Below are 22,491 nucleotides of genomic sequence, written 5' to 3'. Positions count from 1 at the left end.
AAGCAATCAACAATAAAAATCCTAGGACCCATTAAAAAGCCTTATGTCCTGTCAGATGGCTGAGAGTAGAGGGAAGTAGAGGGAAGTCTTCACATGGTACCGAAAAGATGGCAAGAGTTGGTGCCAGGTGGCCTTCGCCAGAAAAAGCAGTCCACAATCAGGGGGGTCACCACTGAGAAGGCACTCTCCATTCTTGCCATGCTCCTCAGAGGATGCACTTGGAGGAGGGCCTCAGGTGATGAGCGTAGCGTATGGGTAAGGTCACACCAGGACAGATGCTCCATCAGGAATTGCCAGGGACCAGGATTCCTGGCTGTTCATTCACTAGCTGTAAATGTACCCAGCGCTCAAAAAAGTTCTGCCAATAGAGCGAAAGCTGGAGGGATCAAGGGTAGCCGGAGGAAATGCAGCTCGCCAGGGTTGGAGGAGGCCTATAATCGCCAGCCACTGGTGATGGTGGAGAATGAAATTGAAAGAGACTTAAGCAGAGGACGTTTCTACCAGGTGGAGCTTCAGAACGAGGAGAGGCTGCTCCTGAAATAGGGCAAGTCAGCCTTCCACAACCTGGTGCCCTCCAGATGTGTTGGAGCGCAACTCCCATGATTCCCTCTGGCAGGGAATTATGGGAGTTGCGCTCCCAACACATCTGGAGGGCACCAGGTTGTGGAAGGCTGGGTAGGTGTATCTGGAGCACAGAGTTCCTTTCAGGATGAAGCGGTTGGTAAGCTTGTACTGGACACATGGGAGAACGCATCCTTCTTAAAGGAGCAGGGGCCTCTGGAACTGAAGCTCTGGAGCAGTGACTCCGGCTGCAGCGAAGCCTGGCTCCAGGCACAAGGCTGACTGGGAGGGGAGGGGCCGTGGCTCAGTGGCAGAGCAGCTGCTTTGCAAGCAGAGGGTCCCAGGTTCGATTCCTGGCGTCTCCGGGGAAAGAATCCTGCCTGAAGCCCTGGAGAACTGCTGCCAGGCAGTGTCAACGTTACTGGGCTAGATGGACCAAGGGTATAAGGCAGCTTCCTCTCTTCCTAAGGATTTCCCGGGCTCTCACCTTTGCAAACCTTCGGGTTTTGCTTTTGATCCTTTCATCCACGACTTCTCGCCAATCCGGAGAAGCAGCATTGCCAGACAGGACCTGGATGCTGGACTGCTTGGGACTTGGAAGCTGCCTTGGTTTAGTAGAGGCTGGTTGGGAGAGTCCTTGAGCTGCCATGGCCAGCACCTGGGTGAAGGGGCGAGAGGCTGTGAGGTGCTCATAATCCGGGGATGCAACGCACCACTTGCCTCACTACGTGGGCAGGGCCTTCGCCATTTGGGAACAATGTTCCCCTTCACCCACTGGGGGAGAAGGGAGCAGGGAAGCCCAAGGGAAGCAGAGGGCATTCCCAGTAGCATTCAGGCTTGCTTACATTCATGCCACCTACTCTGTCTGGCATTAATACTAGGGCTGCTCAGCAGTGTTATTTACACGGCTCAAATGCTTATTCCTGGTATTCATACAGGGGAGGGAAACTGCACTCATATACACCAGCCGCCTTCAACCTGATGGCTTCCAGATGTTTCGGACTTCAACTGCCATGGCCAGTGGAATGCTGTGAACTGTGGTCCAAAACACGTGGAGGACGGCAACACACACTTAACCTGGGAGGAAGCCCTATTGAACACAGGGAAGTTTCTTTCTGAGTAACGTGCATAGAATTGCCCTGCTAGCATTTTAGTTCCATTTCAGGACTGGAGACTTGCAGCCAGGGGACCAGAAAGGGGAGCATGAGTGACACCCAGTTAAACCTATCCAAGCCTTCATACTGCTGGGATCCCCCTTGACTTCCCAGGAAGCCAAGCACAGAGGCCGGCGCCAAAGGGCTTCTTCTGAGGCGGAGAACACAGCTAGCGGTAGTAGCATCGGAGGTCATGGCAAATTACGGCTCACAAACCATTAAGGCTACAGAGAAATGGCCCCTGTGTACAAATGTTTGGAAAGATAAATATTGTAATATTTCTCCATATGTCTCTCTCTTTTTTTTACTATGAAGAACGTGTGGGATCTTGGCATGCAACCCTACTGGGTTGCAGCCTGATAGATGGAAGCCTCCGATATTGGAGGAATTCCAAGATTCCCAGGCCCCGCTGGGCTACTGCCGGCAGGGTAGGAGAAGTGACAGAGGCGGATTTTGTCTCTCTGGCCTCCTTTTCGTATTTTTCCACTAGACGGGCCTCTTAGCCCATCTAGTGGAGATGCCGTGGGGGTGGGTGGGCCCAGGGCTGAAGAGGCCACAAGACACAGCGTATCCTGGCCTCTCCTCCCTCCTGGCACACCCACTTTCCCCTCCTCATCCTACGATCATGATACCGACCTTGGAAGAGGAACTGCCACCGTGCTTTCCATGGTGGCTGGGAGGGGGAGGAGGGGTGAAGATCCATATAGGGATTTTCTCCTCCGAGGTCATAGCTGTAAAACTCCCCAGTATCCTATGTCCCCTCAGACAATGTCTGAGGACCACAGGATTGAACCCTTCGTTAATTTTCTCTCCGTTATGTTATGGAGAAAGTACAATATTTTAGAAACTTAAACCTGATTTTCTATGTTTATGTCGATTTTATTTTATAATGGTATATAATATTAATCTTAAGAGGATTCAAACGACTTACTTATCGCTGAAGTCGTTTATATACCACTTTTCAAAATATATATTTTTCAAAACGGTTTGCAAAACAAACCCCTCTGCCCCCTTTCAGAATTCCACACACATTCTCTTGTTATGATCCTCACACCAACCCTGCAAGGCAGGCCATTACTATTTTACCCAGGATGCAAATGGGGGTGGAGTGGCCTAAAGATGAGCGAGAATGCCTTGACTAAGCGCCACATAACAACTTCATGTCAGACGTTGGATTTGAACCCAGGACTGCCTGAAAAGTAGCTCCACCTCCTTAGCTCCTATGCAACACTGGTTCTCAAAAGGCACACTTAAAATGTGGGGCTGGGGGGGGGGGGGGCTGGGAGGGGAGTGGGCCCAGTAGCTGCCACTTACGTCCAGGATGTCCATACGCTGGCGAAGACTATAATTCAGAGAGTAGAACTCGGAGGTGAGATACTGGGCCACCTAGGCAGAAGAAACAAACATTCAGAGGCCTTTCAGGGTCCCATCGTCCTTCAACCTCTCCTGTCAATCTGCCCACTCATCAGTGACAAAGCAGGCGCAGAGAAAAGGCAGCAGGAGCCAATGAGCCACCAAAGCAGCTGCTAATGTATTCCAGGGCTCCCCTGCTCCTTCCTAGAAGGCGGTCTTCCCTGCCCATCTAGCACGAAGAGCCTTGCCTTAGCTGCTCCTCAGCTGGCTCCTCAAACAGCCTTCTGCAAGGGTGGCAAGAAAGTCAGTGCCCAAAGGCAGCCCAAGGACTCACTGGAACTGGGTCCGTGACCACGACGGCCACCCAGGCGCTCTGTCGAAGCCCCACGAAGCCGTCTATGTAGCTCTTCTCGTCCATGTGCAGCAGCACTTTCGCCAGCTCCACGCTCACCTGCGCAAAAATACCAAAGCAGACGTAACCTGGCGTTCTGCATTCTGCTGGGGAAAAGGCACAGCATTTGGCCAGGCCCCCGGCAAGATGCTTTCGGAGGGTCCCCCACAGCATCCGCCACCACTTAGTGCCCCCCCGTGGCAGCAGGACGGTTGCAGGTGAAAGCCCTGCCCTCGACTTTGCATCTGGGCGCTTCTCTGACAGGGGCAAGGGAGTTTAGAGTTTCAAATCCGTGGTTATCCAAGTCAGGGGTGGGCAACACATGGCCCCCACCACTCTGCCAAATTTGGCAGCGGTGGAAAAAAATATTGGCGTTCTTAATCAAAAGAAAATGACACCTGGGAGTCCTTAGCGCTACAAGGGTCAAATTTAGCTTGCAAACAAATTTAGCTAAATGTAACCCTTGCAGTGCTAAGGAGCACTACAAAGCTGGTTTCTCCCCCTGGCACTTTTGGGGGAGAGCCCAGAATAGGGTGGAGGGTGTGGGATAAAAATGGCTCCCAGATCTCCCACCACTGCTAACCGGATTTAGACTGTGGTTGCTGGTGGTCATTACACATAGTTGGTGGTAAACACACCTGGCCAGTTCAGATCTCATGCTAAACAATAGTTTATTGCAACCTCATCCCAATGCTGTCTGGTTCTTTGAACTACAATTCCCAGAATCCTGGGGGTTGTAGTCCAACACATCTCATTACCCAAGGGCAAGTCCCTGAACCCTAATTAATAACCTCCAACTGGCTATTTCTAAAGCAGAACTGGGATCAAAACCCAGCAGTAAAGCAACAAGCCCAGGCGGCGTTTACCTCTCGCGCAGCGGCTGGATTCTTTCGGATCAGAACCTCCAAGACGCCCATGGTGGCTTCGTACTTGTCTGCGTCTTCGGGGCCTGTCAAGACTGAGGGAGACAAAAATGAAAGAGCAAGTTTTAATTTTGTCAGTCGTAAGTGGAGTTGTGTTAAATTCTGCACTCAGAAGACGCACTATTCCTTTATTCGAGGCATTTTTATCCCGCTCCACGGCCAAAAAAGACTCTCCCAGAGCAGCTTACAAAAATCTGTAAGGAGACAGTCCCTGGTCTCAGCCTTAACTGTCCAAAAGGCGCGACACAAAAGGAGTTTGGGAGGATGAAAAAAGCAAATTTCAGGGGTAAGTTGCAAAGTCCTTGTAACAGGCAGCCGGAGCACGCAAGAGTTCAAGGAGAGGAGGAGCCACAGGAAGCTGCCTTTCCCTGCACCAGACCCTGAGTCCATCTAGCCCAGTATTGTCGACACGGACTGGCAGCAGCGTCTCTCCAGGGTTCCAGGCAGGATTCTTTCCCAGCCCTACCTGGAGATGCCCAGGATCGAACCTGGGACCTTCTGCAACGCAAACCAAGTGACCTCCTGGTTATATTTTCCTTCTGGGATATTTCTCCCCTTTGTCCTTGGGATAAAATGATTACAATGAAATATAACCTTAGAAAGCTGTTTATTTTCTTAATATTGTGCAGGAGCTACACAGTGGGAAGTGACACTTGATTTCGTTTATTTCCTTTACTATTTGAAACCTGTAAAGTCAGTCCCAATAACAACAACAAGAACAGCCCTCAGCTCCAACCAGCTTCGGTAGGTCTAATTAATTTTATTTTAAAAACATTCTGCTTGTCTAAAAAGTTACGGTAACAAGCGTTTGCCGTCACCTTGGCCTTTACAAATGTTTGTATTTATGTTTGCATTTGTTCCAGAGCTCACAGGCCATTGAGGAAGACCTTGCGTCGAAACGTGTCTGGCCAATGGAAACAACTTCACTGCGCATTCTTTGTTGAATCCTTTGATGGATTGATTGTATTTTTGCACATGTGATAGAATGCTTTGTATATATATTCTTTTTAAACACTGCTATTCAATTTATAAAATCGTTATTTTTAATCTTCTTCCTTAACTTCTTTGTTGTCTATTGGCTTCTCAATAAACAACACCTATTTTCTTATCCATTCTTTCACGCAACGATTACCTGGACGATCGTCCGTGACCCTTATGTCGGTCCTTTTACAGGCTCAAGATAAGCATACCGCTGAACAAGTTGCTAAATTTCTTAATCACGCAGTCCTTACCAGTTCAGTTACGGTGGCAGGATTTTCCTTTGCTTCTAGCACAGAACTTTAAGGAGGTTCATGTAATCATACTCTGTTTTAATTTCATGTATTTTAAATATTTATTATGTGTTTTTATATGTTTTATTGGTCTGTTGACTGTAATAAAAGGAATTGAAAAACATCTATTTTCCAAGTTTGAGCAGTAACGTGGCTCAAGCGGAAGCTTCGGCTCTGCACACGCTTCAGCCAGTTTTGGGGAAAGGCAGAGGACAAACAAGCCCTGCAGGCTATAAGTGAAAGGCTGTGATCCTCAACCCGCTGCGCTCCAGAAGTGTTGGGACTACAACTCCTGTCATCCCCAGCTAGGATGGCTGATGACTCCACTGGCTGTAGATGACAGGAGCTGTAGTCCCAACACCTCTGCAGGGTACCAGGCTGATGTGTAAGAGCACAGAATGCCAGCGCTATAGAAAAGCCACGGGATGTTTCAGAGGCAACAACCACGGTTATTTCAACCAGAACCACAACGTGCGAGAGCCACTGTCTTGTCATGGTTCGGGAGTCAGGATGTGGTCTAGAGAGACCCAGGTTCAAATCCTCACTCAGCCATTAAGCTCACAAGGTGTTTATATATTGGGATATTTTTTTAAAAAAATAAAATACTCGTATTTTAAATGTTTGTATATTGTAGTATGTTTAATATTTTTTTAAAAAAATTGTATATCTCTATCTGTTTTAACTGTATATGTTTTAATTTGTAAAGCCGTCTTGAGTCTCAGTAATAAGAAAAAGGTGGGCATGTATGATGATGTGATCCTGGTCTATTCACTGTCTCTCAGCTTAGCCTGTCTCTCAGGGTTATTGTGAAGGGTAGAACCAGTGGAGGCTGGTGGCTCTGATTGCAGTAGGGCTATGAATCCATTCTGGGCTTCAGTCAGAACCAGCCAGAACTTTAAAGCAGCTCTCCAAGTGCTGAACCTATTTTGGGAGTAGGGTTCAGTGCATTGGAGAGCTCCTTTATTGTTCTGGCTGGTTCTGAAACCCAGAATGGATTCACAACCCCATTGAAAGAGGAGCCACTAGCGAGACTCGTGTCTGCTGCCCTGAGCTTCTTGAAGCAAAAGTCGGGATATAAACATAATAAAACAACAGATGAATAAACAACACAGATATTTCGTCTACTCTGCCCTTCATCTCTTACTTTCAAGACAGTCTCGGATGTAGCTGGGAGCCCTGATCTTCTTCAGTTCTTTATCCTGGGACATGTCGTACGGAACGAGGTCGTCGTCGCTGTAAAAGAAGGAAAAATCCCCCAGTGGGCTCCAAGTTCTTTCTCAATGGGCGCTTCAATTCCCACACAGACTGATTCCACAGCGCACTTGTGCTATTGATTGTCGATGTGACTTTCACCACTTACCTATCAAGCTCGGAGTCTGTTCCCTGACCCACTTCTTCGGAAGTACCCGAGAACGGTTCCACGTTGGGTTTCACGACAACGCTTGGTGCCGTGGCTAGCTTGCTGTTCCTACAGCAGGAAAAAAAATGTGTAACTTTAAAAACCTATAACGTCACAAATCTTCATGAGCGCAAGGGATCAAAGTACACAACTCGTAATGTCAGAGCCTCTCCTTGTGATCTCCTTCAAGAGCCTTTCTGCACAATCACTTGACTCATTTCCAGAGGGGGAGCTGTGTTTGTCTGCTGTAGCCAAAACAACTTAAAAAACTAACACATTTGTTATGACATAAGACTCCAGTTCTCTTTACCAGATGCTTGAAGCATAACCCTCAGTTTACACATAGGTATAAAGGGGGGGAAACGCACATGTATTTAAATGAACAGTATTTTTATTGGGGATCTGTTTCCAACTGATACTGTGTGGCCCATCTGTTTTAACCTAAGTTGTATTTTTCTTACGCAGACCCATTTTTTAAGCACATCTGTCCTTACAAGGATCTTTAATAAGATGCAATAGCACATTCATTGCCTCTGTAAATTCTATGTAGGCTACAGTTGTTCTGGGTGGAACATAGTGTAACGTCTGAAGGAGAACAATGCAAATCCTCTTTGTTTAAGCAGGTTCTGTGAAATATACAATATTTTGAGGTCTTAAAAGGGCTGTTTGGAAGTTTATTTATTTATTATTATTATTTATTTATTGCATTTCTATACCGCCCAATAGCCGAAGCTCTCTGGGCAGTTCACAAGTTGTGGGCTCTCCTTCCTTATACTTCTTAGTATTTTCTCAGTGATAACAAGACTGTGTGTGCTTAGGTGTTCTAGTGGAGTGCTAGCTGAACAAGCAATTGCGAGCTACCTGAGCAAGCAGTTGCTAGCACACTGCCTCCTCCCCTCTCTTCCTTGGTCACATGGTTTGCCATTGTGTCTGAAATGGACAAAATATGGTTAGTTTACACTGGTTTGTTGGAACAAGCCAAGATCAAACAATGGTTTATGATCCTGGTTTGTTTCAACAAATCAGAATTTAAACTAACCAGAATTTCCAATTCAGATATAATCAGAAACTCCAGTTACTTGAAAACAGGAAGTGGATGCTCCGATGTGGGGAAACAGCACAAGCCCAAGGCTCGCTGCTGCTCATTCTTATAGCACTAAGCTATGGTTTAGCGTTGCATGCAAATCAGGGCAGCGTCTCCAACAGGGAAAGAATGACAAAAAGCCACCAGCATGAGCTGAAGCTGAACATAGCTAAGGCTAAGTCACAAGAGAGTGAGGTCACAACTTACCCAGTGCTTGGGGAATCTCCGACGGAGGTCTGTTCTGGTCTCTGGCTTAGCAAGGATTTCAGTTCTCTGATCTCATCATCTTCTTCATACTAACATTTAAAATAAAACACAAATTAAGATTTGCTAAGGAGACCAGCACATGGGTTGGCGCTTGGATAAAGACAAGCAGCAGCCACCATCTCACTTCTTGAAGCAGCTCTTGGGATTATTTAGACTGTTGTTTTACTGCACAAAGAGGCTGAAAAACATGCAGCTGGAAGGCCTGCAGCCGTAGCCAGGTGCCTGATTAAATACCAGGCTGGACTTGACTACACGTTGGCTCAGTTCAGACATAACAGGGAGCTATGATTTTCTGCTACATGAATGAGCCTGCAGAAGCCTCAGGCTTCCCCTACTCTTGCAAGGCCACAAGGAAGAGATTTGACGCTTTTACTCTCTTTTTTAAACAAACCATAGTTTGTTACATCCAAACTTGGGAGAACAGTGGTTTGTTTAAACTGTGGTTTCAGAGCAAGCCAGGATCTGAAACAAAAGTTCCCTGAGCTCCCTGAGTCATGGGGAGCTGTGATTTGTTTAAAAGTGGAAGCAAAATATTTCAGGGTCCTCCTCATAGCTGCAAAAGAGAAGGGAGCGCACAAGCCTGAGACTCATTCAGAGCAGGAAACCAGACACTGTTCGTTCGTTCTCCCTCTCCCCAAACCTAAAAGACTTAAGTTGGGATGCAGCAGCAAAAAGCATCTTCCATCAGCATGTTTTGGGGAAAAATTTCTCTCAAAACAAAGCACTACAGAAATGTCACTCTGCTAGTTTACCTGAAATTTCAAGGGTGGTCCTTCAGGGGTTATCCTGGCACTGATACACTCCGCTACAACCATCCCCATGTGACGGATCCGTGGCAAGTTGCTATCAAGATGGCACGTCATCCCTTCCATCATGCTTGTGAGCAGCTCTGGAAGGGCAAGCAGAAAGCAACTGAGCAAGTTTAGTGCACAACGCACAGCAGCCTCCAACCAGCTGGCCGGCTCAGACAACTCCAGAAGCATGTCAAAAACCTTATGAGCAGCTGTTGTACCATTCTACAAAAAGCCCGATTGTATATTTCAACATCTTTTGAAGCCATGGCTTCCTGATGCAAGCAAAAGAGCACAGCACCAATCTTTCTGGCCAAGAATTCGCCCAACCTCAGGGCCTTAAAACCAGAATCCAAGGTGGTAGAAAGTAACTTTGTTAAGTTACAATAGCCTTCCCCAACCTGTAGTTCTCCAGATGTGTTGGATTGCAACACCCATCATCCAGCTCCACGTTGTGGAAGGCTGGGTTACAATAAAGCCCAACTGGGAATTTCTGCTCTTCTCTGTAGACAAGACACATAGAACCCAACCAAACTAGCCTTGCATTCACACAGCCTCTATGCCCTGCACGTGATTTCAAAAGGAATCCTTCAAGTGCACAGGAGGGCTTGACGGGGCCTTGAGATGCACCCTGATCCATGGAGGAAGACCAGTTAGAAGATGGGTTTACCACATTATTTGGGCTGATAATAAATGTCATGAAACCCAAACGAAGCTGGATGCTTCGGCCCATGTGTCAGAATTAAAATTCTTAACACGCCTGCCATTGTCCAGTACAATAAATCTGTAACTGGGTTGGGTACTCTGTGGCCTGCCAGATGTCGGGGGTCTTCAAGTCCCATAAGCCCTAGGTAACATTGTCCATGCTGAGGGACGAAGGGAGATGCACCAAATTCAAGCCATCTGACCATCCAAGAGGTGAGCCCTCCCAGCTCCTGCCAGGCCTTTTCTCAGCTGCTCACGACTGGCAGGACCAGGCAACTGTTCCTGCCGCACCACAGTGAGCAGCTGTTTCATGGCGTGGAGGCAGACTGGCGAAGACGTTGTCCCAGCCACCTTCTGGCCATTTCCCAGGAAGTCACCCAGATTCTTCCAAAGAAACCTAGGGCCTTCCCCACAAAGATAAACTGAGTATCGTGCTATTAAAGACAAGATTTCTTTTATCCAGGTAGCCCCAGTTCCACTAAAATCCACATGTGTGCATTTTCAAGCTCTGTGGGAGATTTCAGAGTTTGGCATCAAATGCAGCTACTCCCATGCTGGATCAAGCCCAAAGGTGGAGCTGATAACCACAATGGGGAAGAGATGCTTCCAGACCAGAGGGCTGGAGACACAAGGAGCCGGCTCACGGACCCTTTTCTCCCTCCCACCCTCACCTTGCCTGTTGTCTGTTATTTCTGCTTCTTTCAGATGGGAGAGGCAGATCAGGATGGCCTTGCTGATGTACAGTTGCTGCTCCGCTGGGGAGTGCTTCACAGCACTGCTGCTACCCCAGGTCTCCAGCAGCTCTTTCAAAACCTGCATTAGAAACGTCTGTGTCAGGTTCAACGTGTCACACCCACACCCTACGGCCCACGCCAGCCTCCCTTTGAGCCTGTTGTCTGCAATAAGAACACTGGACTTAGCACTGGGTGACCTTAGGCCGGTCGCCACCATCTCTCGGCCTAACTGACCTCATAGGATTGCTGTGATGATGTCAGTGTGGGGAAGGGAGGCCCATGTACACTGAACGTGGGGCACACACATAATTAATATATCAAATAAACCAATAGTTGCCGAGGACGTGTTTAGACTGAAGCTTTGCTCCGTGTGTGTGTGTGTGTTTTGTTTTATTTCCTTTGCCAACTCCCCATCCCAGTGAGCTTATCCAGGGGAAGCGAAGAAGAAAAAGCCGACTTGCTCTGAATGCAGCTGAGCTCCATAAACGCCCGTGCCCAGGAGCAGAGCAGCGACTAGGAAGGACTTTCTCCCGGACTACACCAACTTCCCCCAACCTGATGATCTCCAGATGTTTTGGATGGCCATGCTGACTAGGGGTGATGGGAGCTGCAGTCCCACACCAGCGTGGGGAAAGTTAGACTACACAGTGCTGGTTTACCCAGCTGTGTCCATTCGAGCAAATGGGAGAAGCAACCCATGCAAAGTTGCCCTCCGCCGCCCAAAGGGAAGGGTTGAGATAACCGTCTTTTTATCTCACTGTTGACACACTGACCTTGTTCGGACGGCACGCCAAGCCACGGTGGTTAGGTATTTTGAGCTATACATTATGGCTTAGCATGTCACGTGAACCATGACTCAGCGTGTCCTGTGAACTATTTCTAACCATGGTGGCTACATCACCACGGTTTAAACACGCTCACTAACCACTTGCTGCAAAAGGGTTAGTGGCCTAACCATGGCTTAGCGTGTTGTCTGAACAGGCCCATTGAAAAGAAGTGAATCATAGAATAGGAACAATCTCTGGCACGATCAGCGACTCTGGATCAGCTTCTCTTTCATCCTAAGTTAGTTCTGATGCATTTATTATATTGCACAGGACAATGCCGTCTGTCTGTCTGTCTGTCTGTTAGATAGAGATAGCTAACAGCCACCCCACTTACTTTGGTCAGTAAGGGTCGCCGCATAGTGTCCAGGGCCAGGTATCCAAGGAGAGTCTCCAGCACAGCAGTCTGTAAAGAAACCACAGAATTTATGCATCTGGCAAACTCTGGACCTCCACCACAGAACTTTCAATAAAGGAAGGGCTGCTAAAAGCAGGGGAATGAAAGAAGCGAGTGAAATTAACAAATTCTACAGGTTCTTCTTACAAGCTAGGAACCATAGAGCAAATGCTGTGAGTTATGGCTCCCTTTCATAATACGGGAGAAGGAGCTTGAGAATAATAAGAATGTAAGAAGAGCCCTGCTGGATCAGAACAAGCATCCATCTAGTCCAGCGTTTTGTTCACACGACGGCCAACCAGCTGCTCACGGGAAACCCACAAGCAACACATGAGTGCAACAGCACCCTCCCGTCCATGTTCCCCAGCAACTGGTGCCTCTGATACTGGAGGTAGGATACAGCCATCACAACTGGTAGCCTTGTTTTCATTAAGAACCTAAGAAGAGCCCTGCTGGATCAGACTGAGGGTCCATCTAGTCCAGCACTCTGTCCACACAGTGGCCAACCAGCTGTCGCCCAGGGACTAACAAAGCAGGACCCAGTGCAACAGCACCTTCCCACCCATGTTCCCCAGCAACTGGTGCATACAGGCATACTGCCTCTGCTACTGGAGGAAGCACATAGCCACCAGGACTAGTAGCCATGGATAGCCTTCTCCTCCAGGAATTTATCCAACTCCTTTTTAAAGCCATCCAAATTGGTGGCCATTCACGTAGTAGTGAATGCCATAGTTTAACTCTGCACTGTGTGAAGAAGTCCTTCCTTTTATCTGTCCTGAACCTCCCACCAATCAGCTTCATGAGATAACCCCACTGGGTTCTAATATTATGAGAAAAATGTCTCTCTATCCACATTCTCCACACCATGCATAACTTTATACACCTTTATCATGTCTCCCCTCAGCTTCCTTTTTTCCAAGCTAAACAATCCCAGCTGTTGTACCCTTACGTTTGCAACGGGCTCCTCTGTTGTAATTATGGCATTCATCAATACGTTCCCGATACCATTATAGTACGCATCATGCTATTTTAAAATAAAATTGGTGTGTGGGGTGCTGGGGGAAGAAAACCACAGCACACAATTTATCAGTTCACCGTCACAAAGCAAGTTTCGCAGGGTTTTCTTTTCTTAGGACAACCTTCTCTCAATCCCGTGCCCTCCAGGTGTGTTGGTACTACATCACCCCCAGCCAGCTGTGGTAAGGCATGTTACTCGCAAGGCTGCTGAACAAAATCAGAAAGCCCTTCATGCAGGGGTGTCAAACTTCTTTCAGCCCAAGGGTGAAATTCACTTTCAGAGAAGCAGTTTCCAGTGGTGGGCGGGGCTGGAGGCAAAGGAGGAGGGGCCAAAAACCAGCATATTTTAGGTTAATACTTTTACTGTCAGTAACTCAGCCTCAGGGGAGACATTTCAGTTTTTCAAGATGGGGGGGGGGCACACACAAAAACTGGGAAGCCACCCAAGGTTGGGGACGACAATGGAACCCATGACCTAGGGAGGTCGTCGGCTCTCCTACACTAGAGGCATTTAAGAGGCAGCTGGACAGCCATCTGTCAGGGATGCTTTAAGGTGGATTCCCGCACTAAGCAGGGGAGTTGGACTCAAAGGCCTTAGAGGCCCCTTCCAACTCTACTATTCTATGAAATCCTCTAGTGTACACTAGAATCACAAGCACACAAAAATTCATTTTTAGCAATACCCTTGCTATGTTTCATTATGAATAGTTGTATGTTTCTCTTATTCACGTGGTGTGTGTATGTGCATACACCAAACTGCAGAGGAAAAGCAGGATATAAATACTTTAAATAAATAAAAATAAAATAGGATATGAATCTACTTTGGATTCCCGCTTAATAAAAGGGTCGAGATAGATATTAAAAGCGATGGACACCTTTCTCCTAATGAAGCTCTGCTCCTCCTCTGCTGGTCTTTGTTATCTCTGTCTGGCCTCCTCCAGGAACTCCTCCCCACCACGAATTGCCACGGAAATAAGCCAATCTGAATTCAGCCAAGTCCACTCCCATGAGCCCTCAATCCCCCTCCTTCCTTCCTCCCCTCCCTCCCCTTCAATAACCCAAACCTGCCCTCCTCTTCTTCGGAACTGCATTAACTTGCCTCAACGATGAGGTCTATATTATGACACACGCACCAAAATTCCTCTCCTGCTCAGTTTTTAATTTGAGCCAGGGAATAATTCCCCTCCCACCCATGCTGGGGAAGGACTTGGGGTCCTATGATCCTCACCTCACAGTTGAGGCAAGTATCATGAATCCCCAGAACCCAAGCTTGGAATCACGAGCTTGGCCACATCAGCACTTGTAAAAGCGCAAGACATCAGTCTTATCTGAAGCGTAAAATATGCTTGACTCTCCATCAATGACAGTGAAGAACCCTCACCGGATAGTTGTACTGAAGCAGCAGCAATTTCTGGGTCATCACAAATTGAGCCTTTCTGCTTTTGACAACCAGGTTCCCCAACAACCGTGACAACACAGCAGACCTAGCGATACAAACAAACAAGGACATTTCAACAATTACGTTCTTTCTCCTAAATTTAAGCCACAATTTGATTCTGTGACTAGCTTATTTAGAAACGGAAGTCAGGAAGGTATTAGCAATGCAAGAACACAATATCGCAAGAATCTGTCTTTATAGAAAGTAGCGCAAGGATCTGCCCTTAGCATACCTGAAACAATCACAGGGACGCTCCAGGATCTGTACCTGTGTGGCAAATGGACTGAAATGAACGGTGCAATCCTTTCCACGTTTACTTGGAAATTCAATGTTACTTACTCCCAGGAACGTGTGCATAGGATTGCAACCTTAGAACACCTGTCATACAGCTTTGATAAATGTCCTAGAACACAGGCCAAGTTGTGTGATGTACGCCATAGAAACCACATCACTAACTGAGAAATCTAAAGCAGGGTTCAGCAAAAAATAGACCAGGATCTATTGGTACAGTGCGGGGGACTTGCATTAGACTGGCATGGGTTTCTCACTCCCAAATAGCAAACTTGCAAGAAAAATGATCACTCTACCATGTCCTAATCGCATCGCTATAAGTGTTTGCCACTTGTGAAAAAATGAATATTCATTGGTTTCCTCTGTCTAGGTTTGAAATTGACTTGTGCAGTCCAGGCTCTTCTCAATCCCCGCAGTGATACAAAGTGGAGATTTACCAGGGTGGATGTGATTTAAATCACGATTTAAATCACTACTCAGAAAGACTCAATTTAATCATGTGACTCCTTGCCCCAAAAGTGCACTCTATTCATTGAATTTTTTGAAACTTAGCACTTAAGAGGTAACAGGTTGATTCTGTGTACATAGATTTGCAAAGGAACCATGGGATTGTGATCTCTGCAGACACAAATTCACAGTTTTGAGAACTGTAAAACCAAGCAGCTGTGATCATATCTTCTAGACAGAAAAATTGCCCAATAATCTTATGGAAACCTCTGGAAGAGCATGACATTGTGAATGGATTAATGGAATTCATTTACCCAAAAATTTAAACATTGCATGAATATACAGCCTCATGCTACATAATTAAAAACTAATCCTTATTTCATGATGAATAACCTTTGGATTTTAATGTATCTTAAACAGAAAACTATCATTAGATAGATTTTTCTTCAAAAAGCATTTTATTTAAAAAATCCGATTTAAATTTTAAACATCCGATTTAAATTTTAAACATCCGGTTTTTTATATTTCTTAAAAAGAATCATTGATTTTTATCCACCCTGAGATTGACAACCTGCCCATCACGTCCACTTCACACAGTCCCTTGACCTCTTACCCTGGCGCTGCCTGAACAAGGCCACAGACTACAGCTTCCAGCCAGCGATCTGGCACGCTCTCGACCAGTCGCCAGCACATCCTCTGCCAGATGCAGTCAGACTGGGTACGATCCGTTAAGTGAGGCACCAACACGTTCAAGATTTCCTCTGCATCGACAAAAGAAGAAAATGAGTTGGCTACAAGATGGGAAGTGCAGGGGCCCAATTATTTCTTTCGGCTAATAACTGAGATAATAGCGGAGAGACAAAGAGGGGGGAATCACTCTCCTCTCTGCTTCTGGAAGGTAGTTTTTAAAAAACTTTTATTAGCATGTGAGCCCACGGCACCTAATATACTATTGGCGTTTGCCATGGCAAAATATGGAGGTACATATTCCTTCCGCAGCACTGTTCTTCAGAAGTCTGCCCCCTAGTGGCTGAGAAAAAGAGAGAGGGAGAATGTTCTGCCTGCTGGACTCTCCCTGGTTGCCCAACCCTGCCTGGCGTGTGTGTGCAGTGAGCCACCAGACAGTCTGTGGGCTCCCGGCAAGAGCCCGCGTCTTCTTCTGCCCCAAGGCCATGATCTGCGCTAATTCGCGGGCGGGAAAACGTACGGAAATCACGATTTGCGCAAATTCGCAGCCATAAATAGCGCAGTTTGCAGAAAAATGACAGGCGTAAAGGACCATTTACACCTGCCATTCTGCACAAATTGCACTATTTAGAGCTGCAAATTTGCACAAATTGGGATTTACAACACAAATTAAAAAGCGGGAAAGCTTGAGCTTGCCCTAACCAATGTGTGCTGAATCGAGCCAGCTCAGGAATCTGTCAGCTGGCATCTGGCAGGCCGGGCCGGCAACTCATCAAGTTCCATTCCTAAACTGGATTCCTCCGACGTTCCTCCTCTTTTCTTTAAAATATTATTCAGTATAAATCAAGCCATTTAAAGAGTGACTTAGAATACGGAAGAAAAGCCCCTTACCAAATGGTGATTCCCATTTATTCAGTGTGCAGTTCATCTTCCAGGGAACCATCCCAACTTGCAAGGTCCTTTATAGGCCAATGTCCTATACCAGCCTTCCCCAACCTGATGCTCTTGATGTCTTGGACTACAGCTCCCATTGGCCATGCTGGCTGGGAATGATTGGAAGGCACCAGGTTGAAGAAGACGGCCCAATCACAATAGCGCTTAAAATATGCTTCATTGCATGATTTCCACCCAAACTCCTCCAATACTATCCTAACCCTGGCCAGTTTTTCATTATATACACACACTTCAAAATGTTAAGAGAAAACACAAGCAACAAATCTCATTTTCTTTGCACATTTAACTTGACTACTCACAGGACTTATTAATTTCATTAAGCTCACTTTTTAGACCTGGTTTGGGGGCAGAGGCTACCTATTTCACCCCATGGTAAAAGACAAGGATGGTGCTGCCCTTTTGATTCCCCGCAGGCTTCATGGTATCATTCTGGATAGACTCTCGGAGTTGACTGTTGGAGGTACCACTTGGCAGTGGTTCCTCTCTACGTGGACGGCCAATTCCAGAGGATGATGCTGGGAGACACTGCTTAACTCATCGGCAGTTATGTTTTTGGGGTCCAACAAAGTTCTATTCTTTCCTCCATCCTGTTTTAACATTTAAAGCCACTGGGAGAGATCATCTGGAGGTATTGCCAATATGAGGATGATACCCAGCTTTCCTTTTCCTTCTCACCAAATTCAGGAGAGGCAGTGGCAGTCTTGGGCACAGGAATGGATCGGATGACCACTTATAAACTAAGACTCAGTCCAGACAAGATGGAGGAGGTACTGTTGGTGGGCAGTTCTTCCACCCAGGTAAGTGGTGTTCAATCGATTGGGAAGAGGTGTCACTCCACCTAGAGGATCAAAACCACAGTTTGGGGGAAGCCCAGCTTTGTCACTAGAGGTTCAAGTGATCTTTGTGTACCTGGATGGAAATAACCTGGCCACAATTACCAGTACCCTGGTAACCTCCCATTTAAATAATTGTGAAGTATTATACAGGGCGCTTCTTTTGAAAACGGTCTGGAAACTTCAGCTAGTCCAAAACAGAGCTGTAAGACTATTAACAGGGACTTGGCAATTCAATCATACTATAACAGGGCTTTGTCAGCTGCACTGACTTCCAGTCCCTTTCTAGGCTCAATTAAAAATGCTAGCTTTGAACTTTAAAGCTGATAACAGTTTGGCACCAAGTCACCTGAAAGATCAACTCCCATGAGATACACCCACCCAAACCTTGAGAACCACTTCAGAGGACTTCTCTGGGCTACCAGAAAGAGGACCTTTTCTGTGGTGGCACTCCAGTTATGGAATGCCCTCCCCAGGGAGGCTTGCCTGACACTTCCTTTATGGTAATTTCAGCCCCACGTAAGGTTCTTTTTATTCTCCCAGGCATTTAAAAATTGCGATCTTAAGGCTGTAAACTTTAATCCACCATTTTTAATATGTGCTGATTATTATCTTTTAATGATGCTGTATAATTTGGTTTTATTGGCTCTGCTGCCAATAAGAAATGTTACGCTGCGGTTTGTCAGGTTGGATTTATTACTGAATGTTTTATGATGCACCCACAAATATTTTATAAAAGATATCATAAATACAAATATAATCGATCAATAAATTAAATATTCCAGATCCTCCAAAGCACAGGTGGTTTCACATGGCAAGGGAACATAATAATTTTTCACAGGCCATGGGGAGTGGGAGGGAGTGAAATTCAGCTGGAATGGGTTATCAGGTCAAGTCCCTAATCACAAGTTATCATTATTTATTGTTACTATTATTAAGATAACTAATATTTCCAGATCCAGCCTTCCCCAAAATCATAACCTTCATATAGTTGTAACTCTAGAAATGGAATGCTTCTATGATTATTTTCAGTACTGATTTCTTTCACATTTCCCTGGGAAGATACACTTTAAATCTTCAGTGGGTTGAGCACAAGTTCAGTCCCTATGGTATGCCAAGTTGAGGAGCCTTTGAATTCTCTGCCTTTAAATATGGCAGTGGAGAGAGTGCTTTACATTCATAAGGACCTAAATTCAATTCCCAAGATCAAAGGATCTCAGGTTGCAGGGCTGAAAACAACACCACCTGCCTTAGTTTTAGGGATATTGCTACCAGACAGCAGCAGAGAAATGACTCAGTATAAAACTTTTCTGTGTGTTCATGTCTCTTTTACTACCTACTGCACCACATTAAACCAGTGTATGTATGAGTTTTTGGATGCATAGTTATATCATGTGATCCTCAATTGCTCCAGTTTGAGTCTACTTGGATGGCAGAGCTGAAAGGTTACAATTTTAAAAAGAGATGCATCAAATAGACCACCCCCACCATCTCGCCCCCCCCCCCCCACAAAAAGCGGTCCCCTGAAAGCTTTACTCACTCTGTCTTCCATGCATGCATACCTTCCCCAGCACCTGAGACACGAAGGAGATGGAGCAATCCAAGCCACCTGGAAGAAAAGAAATGCCACACAGTCAAATAATCAGTCAGACCAAGACCTATCACAGATATTTTCCATACTGAAGCTCAATCAACTACTAAGTTAAACAACGAGCGCATACATGGGATGTCGTTCCTCTGGGAAGTCAGAACTTGCCACTAAGTACGTTAGTGGAGTAGAAATACAAATGAAAAGATGATTCATAAGGGAGGGAGAAGTGGCAAAATCCATTTCAGCATGAAACCCACAGAGAGAAAGGCACCGAGATCTCAGAGATGCTGATTTTGCACAAAGCAGCATAGACTGAACTTTCTTTCAAGGCGTTTCCCACTGTGAAGGCCAATGCATAGGCCACAAAAGTAAGGGGGAGACATCCTCTGTAGTTTTTGAAGGGGCAGGGGGGAAAATTGCAGACTTTTTGGAGGGTTGGAGAGCTTTCTCTGAAAAGCAGCAGTAGGCTTGTCCTTCCTTTGTTTTTTAACTCTTTGTTGTTGTTGCAGCAGCAGTTGCAACACCTCTCCAAGGAGCCCACTGGCCACGTCCTCATCACAATGCGTCCCCTCTACAGCGTGATGTTCTGGTATTCTGGGTACCACTGTGTTTTCCCCCCTCACAAATGTCCCCCGGAATGACACTGCGTCACAATGTAGCGCTGTGCAGGACAGGATGTGGCTAATGTGCTATTTGGAGGAGTGCCGTCACAAATAAGGATTCTTTAAAAATAAATCAGACTTCTTGCCTCCTCTCCACCCTCATCTTTCAAATTTCCATGGAAAAGTTCAAGTTGGAACTTTTGCTGGAGCTCTTCCTTATTTCTCTTAACTGCAGCCTGTCAGCAGTGGATCCTGGGCCATCTCACCTCTCAGTGAATCAAAGATCCTCTCCAACACCTGGATGATTTCCTCGCCAAGCAATGGAAAGTAGTTTTGAGGAAAGAAGATGGGTCGGTTTTCTCCCTGGAGCTTGTTGCCTAGGTGGTCAGGCAGACACACGATCTTGCTGAGGATCGCTTCCTGCAGCACCGGAGAGCCAAGGAGTGTTTGTTGCTTGCAGACTTCCCACATCAGAGCGGAGAGTCCAGCTCTCTGCAGGAATTGCTCCAGGACACTGACGACTTTATCCAGACGAAAACTGGGCCTGCATGGAGAAGTAGTTTCTGCCGTTATTTTAATTCATAATGAAGAGGCAACGCAACAAGATTCTGTTATCACTTGGCTATGCTAAACCCACACAATGGAGCTGTTCACACAACGTGTTAACCCACACTTACTGGTGTTTTGAACCATGGGTTGTTTGTTAAACAGTGGGTTTGCATGTTGTCAGAACACGATGCATTTTTGGTAGAGTGGCTTAGTGTGTTGTCTGAACATAGCTAGGGTGGCTTGTTAATCATGCAGTGTGGCTTGTTAACCACCCTGAACAAGCCAACAAGAAAAAATGGGTCTTCAAGGTGGCTTATTTGGAAACCTTGGCTGCTTTCCGATAAAACGCTAACTATAGTTCCATTATATATGAATTCAGGGAACTGTGCTTTGTTTTAATTGTGGCTAATTAACAAACCACAATTTAAGCTTTGTTTGTTTAAACTAACCACAGTTAGAACCACCCACCATTTCCCAGCTTTGGACATGAAATATTATTATTATTTATTATTATTATTTAGAGTATTTTTATCCCGCACCTCAGCCAAAAGGCTCTCGGAGCGGCTTACAATTTATCAATAAAGAAGACAGTCCCTACCCTCAGGCTTACATTACAAATATATTGTGATTAGTGCAAAAGTAATAGGAACCCCCCCCCCCATTTTGTCTTCAGACATGTGAAGAAGAGCATGTGAGCATGCCGCAGCTCGGTTTATATGTAACACCAAATCATGGCTTGATGCTATGTGAACAAGATCATGGTTTATGCAAGCATTGCTTAACCCTCACATAAGGGTTCACACAACACGACAACCCCTGCATGGGGGCTGTATATGCAACATGGCACCACGGGCACTGCCGTGTGTTATCCGAACTTAATCACTGAGAGCATCCCACAAACACAACTGCCATGGTGTATCAAATGTCCATCCAGCTTGCCATTCTATCAATGGTAGCCAGCCAAATGCCACAAGATATAGAAATGTAATAAATAAATATCCAATATTTATGCAATACCTCTTATTCTACTGGCCACCACAACACCCTGTTGTTGCATCTTAGCTGATAATGACTCTAGGCACAGGAGCAAGGCTCCTGAAGGAACTGCATAATTTTAGAACTAGAAATCACAGAAGGAAGCCATGCTTACTTTGTAGAAATTATAGAATCCAATAGAACCAAAAAAGATTGGTCTGCCGGTCCTTCCAAGAAAAAGCTATCCCACAATTCCTTCTCTGACAATTGCTCCAGCCAATCAGGACTTAGGTTACTGATAAGACACTGAAGAAAGGTAGTGAAATGATAGCGGGTAAATTCTTCCTTCTCTTTCTTGGAGGGTGGATTTTCAGTTCCGCCCAGGTAGCTCTTAATCCTCCACAATGTCTTAGAGATCTGGATGCCATCTCCAGAAGAAGATAGTGTGTCAACTGCTTCTTGCACTGTATGACGAACTTGAAGCAAGTCAGAGTCCATTTCTCTTGATTACTTCTGAAAAATAAAAAGCCAGTGGATAAGTAATACAGAAGTTGGCGAAAGCACAGCTCGTCCTTACTATCCCCTGAGGTACTCAAGAACCCAAACCTAGTTCTACAGACTTAGGCAGGAGAGCCTGTACAGTTAGTATAACGGGGGAAAGCCAGTACAGTTAGTATGACAGGCAAAGCGATTTACGGGTACAATCCTATGCATCTTTAGACAGAAAAAAGTCCTACAATTCCCAGGATTCCCCAACCAGGATGGGGACCCTTTGCAAGTGAGACGTTCCTCTCACGGAAGGTCCCTTCCTCTCATGGAAGACAGATCCTCGATCCAACCCTAAGTGGGCAAAGAGAGAAAAAGAAAGATGGACAACAAAATAGATGCTCCAGTTTTAAGCTAAAAAGGGGGTTGCTTGAGCTTCAAAAGGTTGAACGCTACTGGTATAGCAGACAGTGCTGGACCTGAACCACAGGGCCAGAAGTTCAAATCCCCATTTAGACATAAACCTCAAATCAGTCACTAATTAACCTTCCTCATACATAGGGATGGGGTTTGAAGACACAGGAAACGGTGTGGTGTAACAATTGTAACTACACAACACTGGGTTGCTGAAGGCTGGAACACATGGAGTAATGATAAAAAGGAGAGAGCATGAGGACTAAGGCAGGGGAGACCCAGCTTCAAATCCCCACTTAGCCATGAAGCTCACTGAGTGACCTTGGACTAGACCCATCTCTCTCTCTCTCTCT

At 46.0% G+C, this 22,491-nt stretch overlaps 1 protein-coding gene across 5 annotated transcripts in view; it reads right to left on the bottom strand.

Moving 5' to 3' along the window:
• TELO2 (telomere maintenance 2) overlaps nucleotides 1-22,491 on the bottom strand; it is a 29,651-nt gene that overhangs the window by 6,516 nt on the left and 644 nt on the right. For 3 of the 5 annotated variants that reach the window (XM_063143009.1, XM_063143007.1, XM_063143008.1), the window contains exons 2-16: nucleotides 21,414-21,751; nucleotides 19,981-20,258; nucleotides 19,062-19,130; nucleotides 15,661-15,808; nucleotides 14,253-14,355; nucleotides 11,795-11,863; nucleotides 10,571-10,712; nucleotides 9,156-9,292; nucleotides 8,344-8,432; nucleotides 7,014-7,121; nucleotides 6,798-6,886; nucleotides 4,326-4,417; nucleotides 3,403-3,519; nucleotides 3,030-3,101; nucleotides 1,049-1,219 (exon numbers count right to left, since the gene is read on the bottom strand). In XM_063143009.1, coding sequence (XP_062999079.1) covers nucleotides 1,049-1,219; nucleotides 3,030-3,101; nucleotides 3,403-3,519; nucleotides 4,326-4,417; nucleotides 6,798-6,886; nucleotides 7,014-7,121; nucleotides 8,344-8,432; nucleotides 9,156-9,292; nucleotides 10,571-10,712; nucleotides 11,795-11,863; nucleotides 14,253-14,355; nucleotides 15,661-15,808; nucleotides 19,062-19,130; nucleotides 19,981-20,258; nucleotides 21,414-21,736 — 2,007 coding nt within the window. In that variant the 5' untranslated portion in view covers nucleotides 21,737-21,751. The remainder of the gene's footprint in view (nucleotides 1-1,048; nucleotides 1,220-3,029; nucleotides 3,102-3,402; nucleotides 3,520-4,325; nucleotides 4,418-6,797; nucleotides 6,887-7,013; nucleotides 7,122-8,343; nucleotides 8,433-9,155; nucleotides 9,293-10,570; nucleotides 10,713-11,794; nucleotides 11,864-14,252; nucleotides 14,356-15,660; nucleotides 15,809-19,061; nucleotides 19,131-19,980; nucleotides 20,259-21,413; nucleotides 21,752-22,491) is intronic. The other 2 variants (XM_063143010.1, XM_063143011.1) reach the window with 1 other exon arrangement.

The sequence above is a fragment of the Elgaria multicarinata genome, chromosome 17, assembly GCF_023053635.1.
Source record: "Elgaria multicarinata webbii isolate HBS135686 ecotype San Diego chromosome 17, rElgMul1.1.pri, whole genome shotgun sequence".
Taxonomy (NCBI): Eukaryota; Metazoa; Chordata; class Lepidosauria; order Squamata; family Anguidae; genus Elgaria; species Elgaria multicarinata.
Note: the sequence above shows the minus strand (reverse complement) of the source record. Positions and strands in the feature narration are given on the sequence as shown.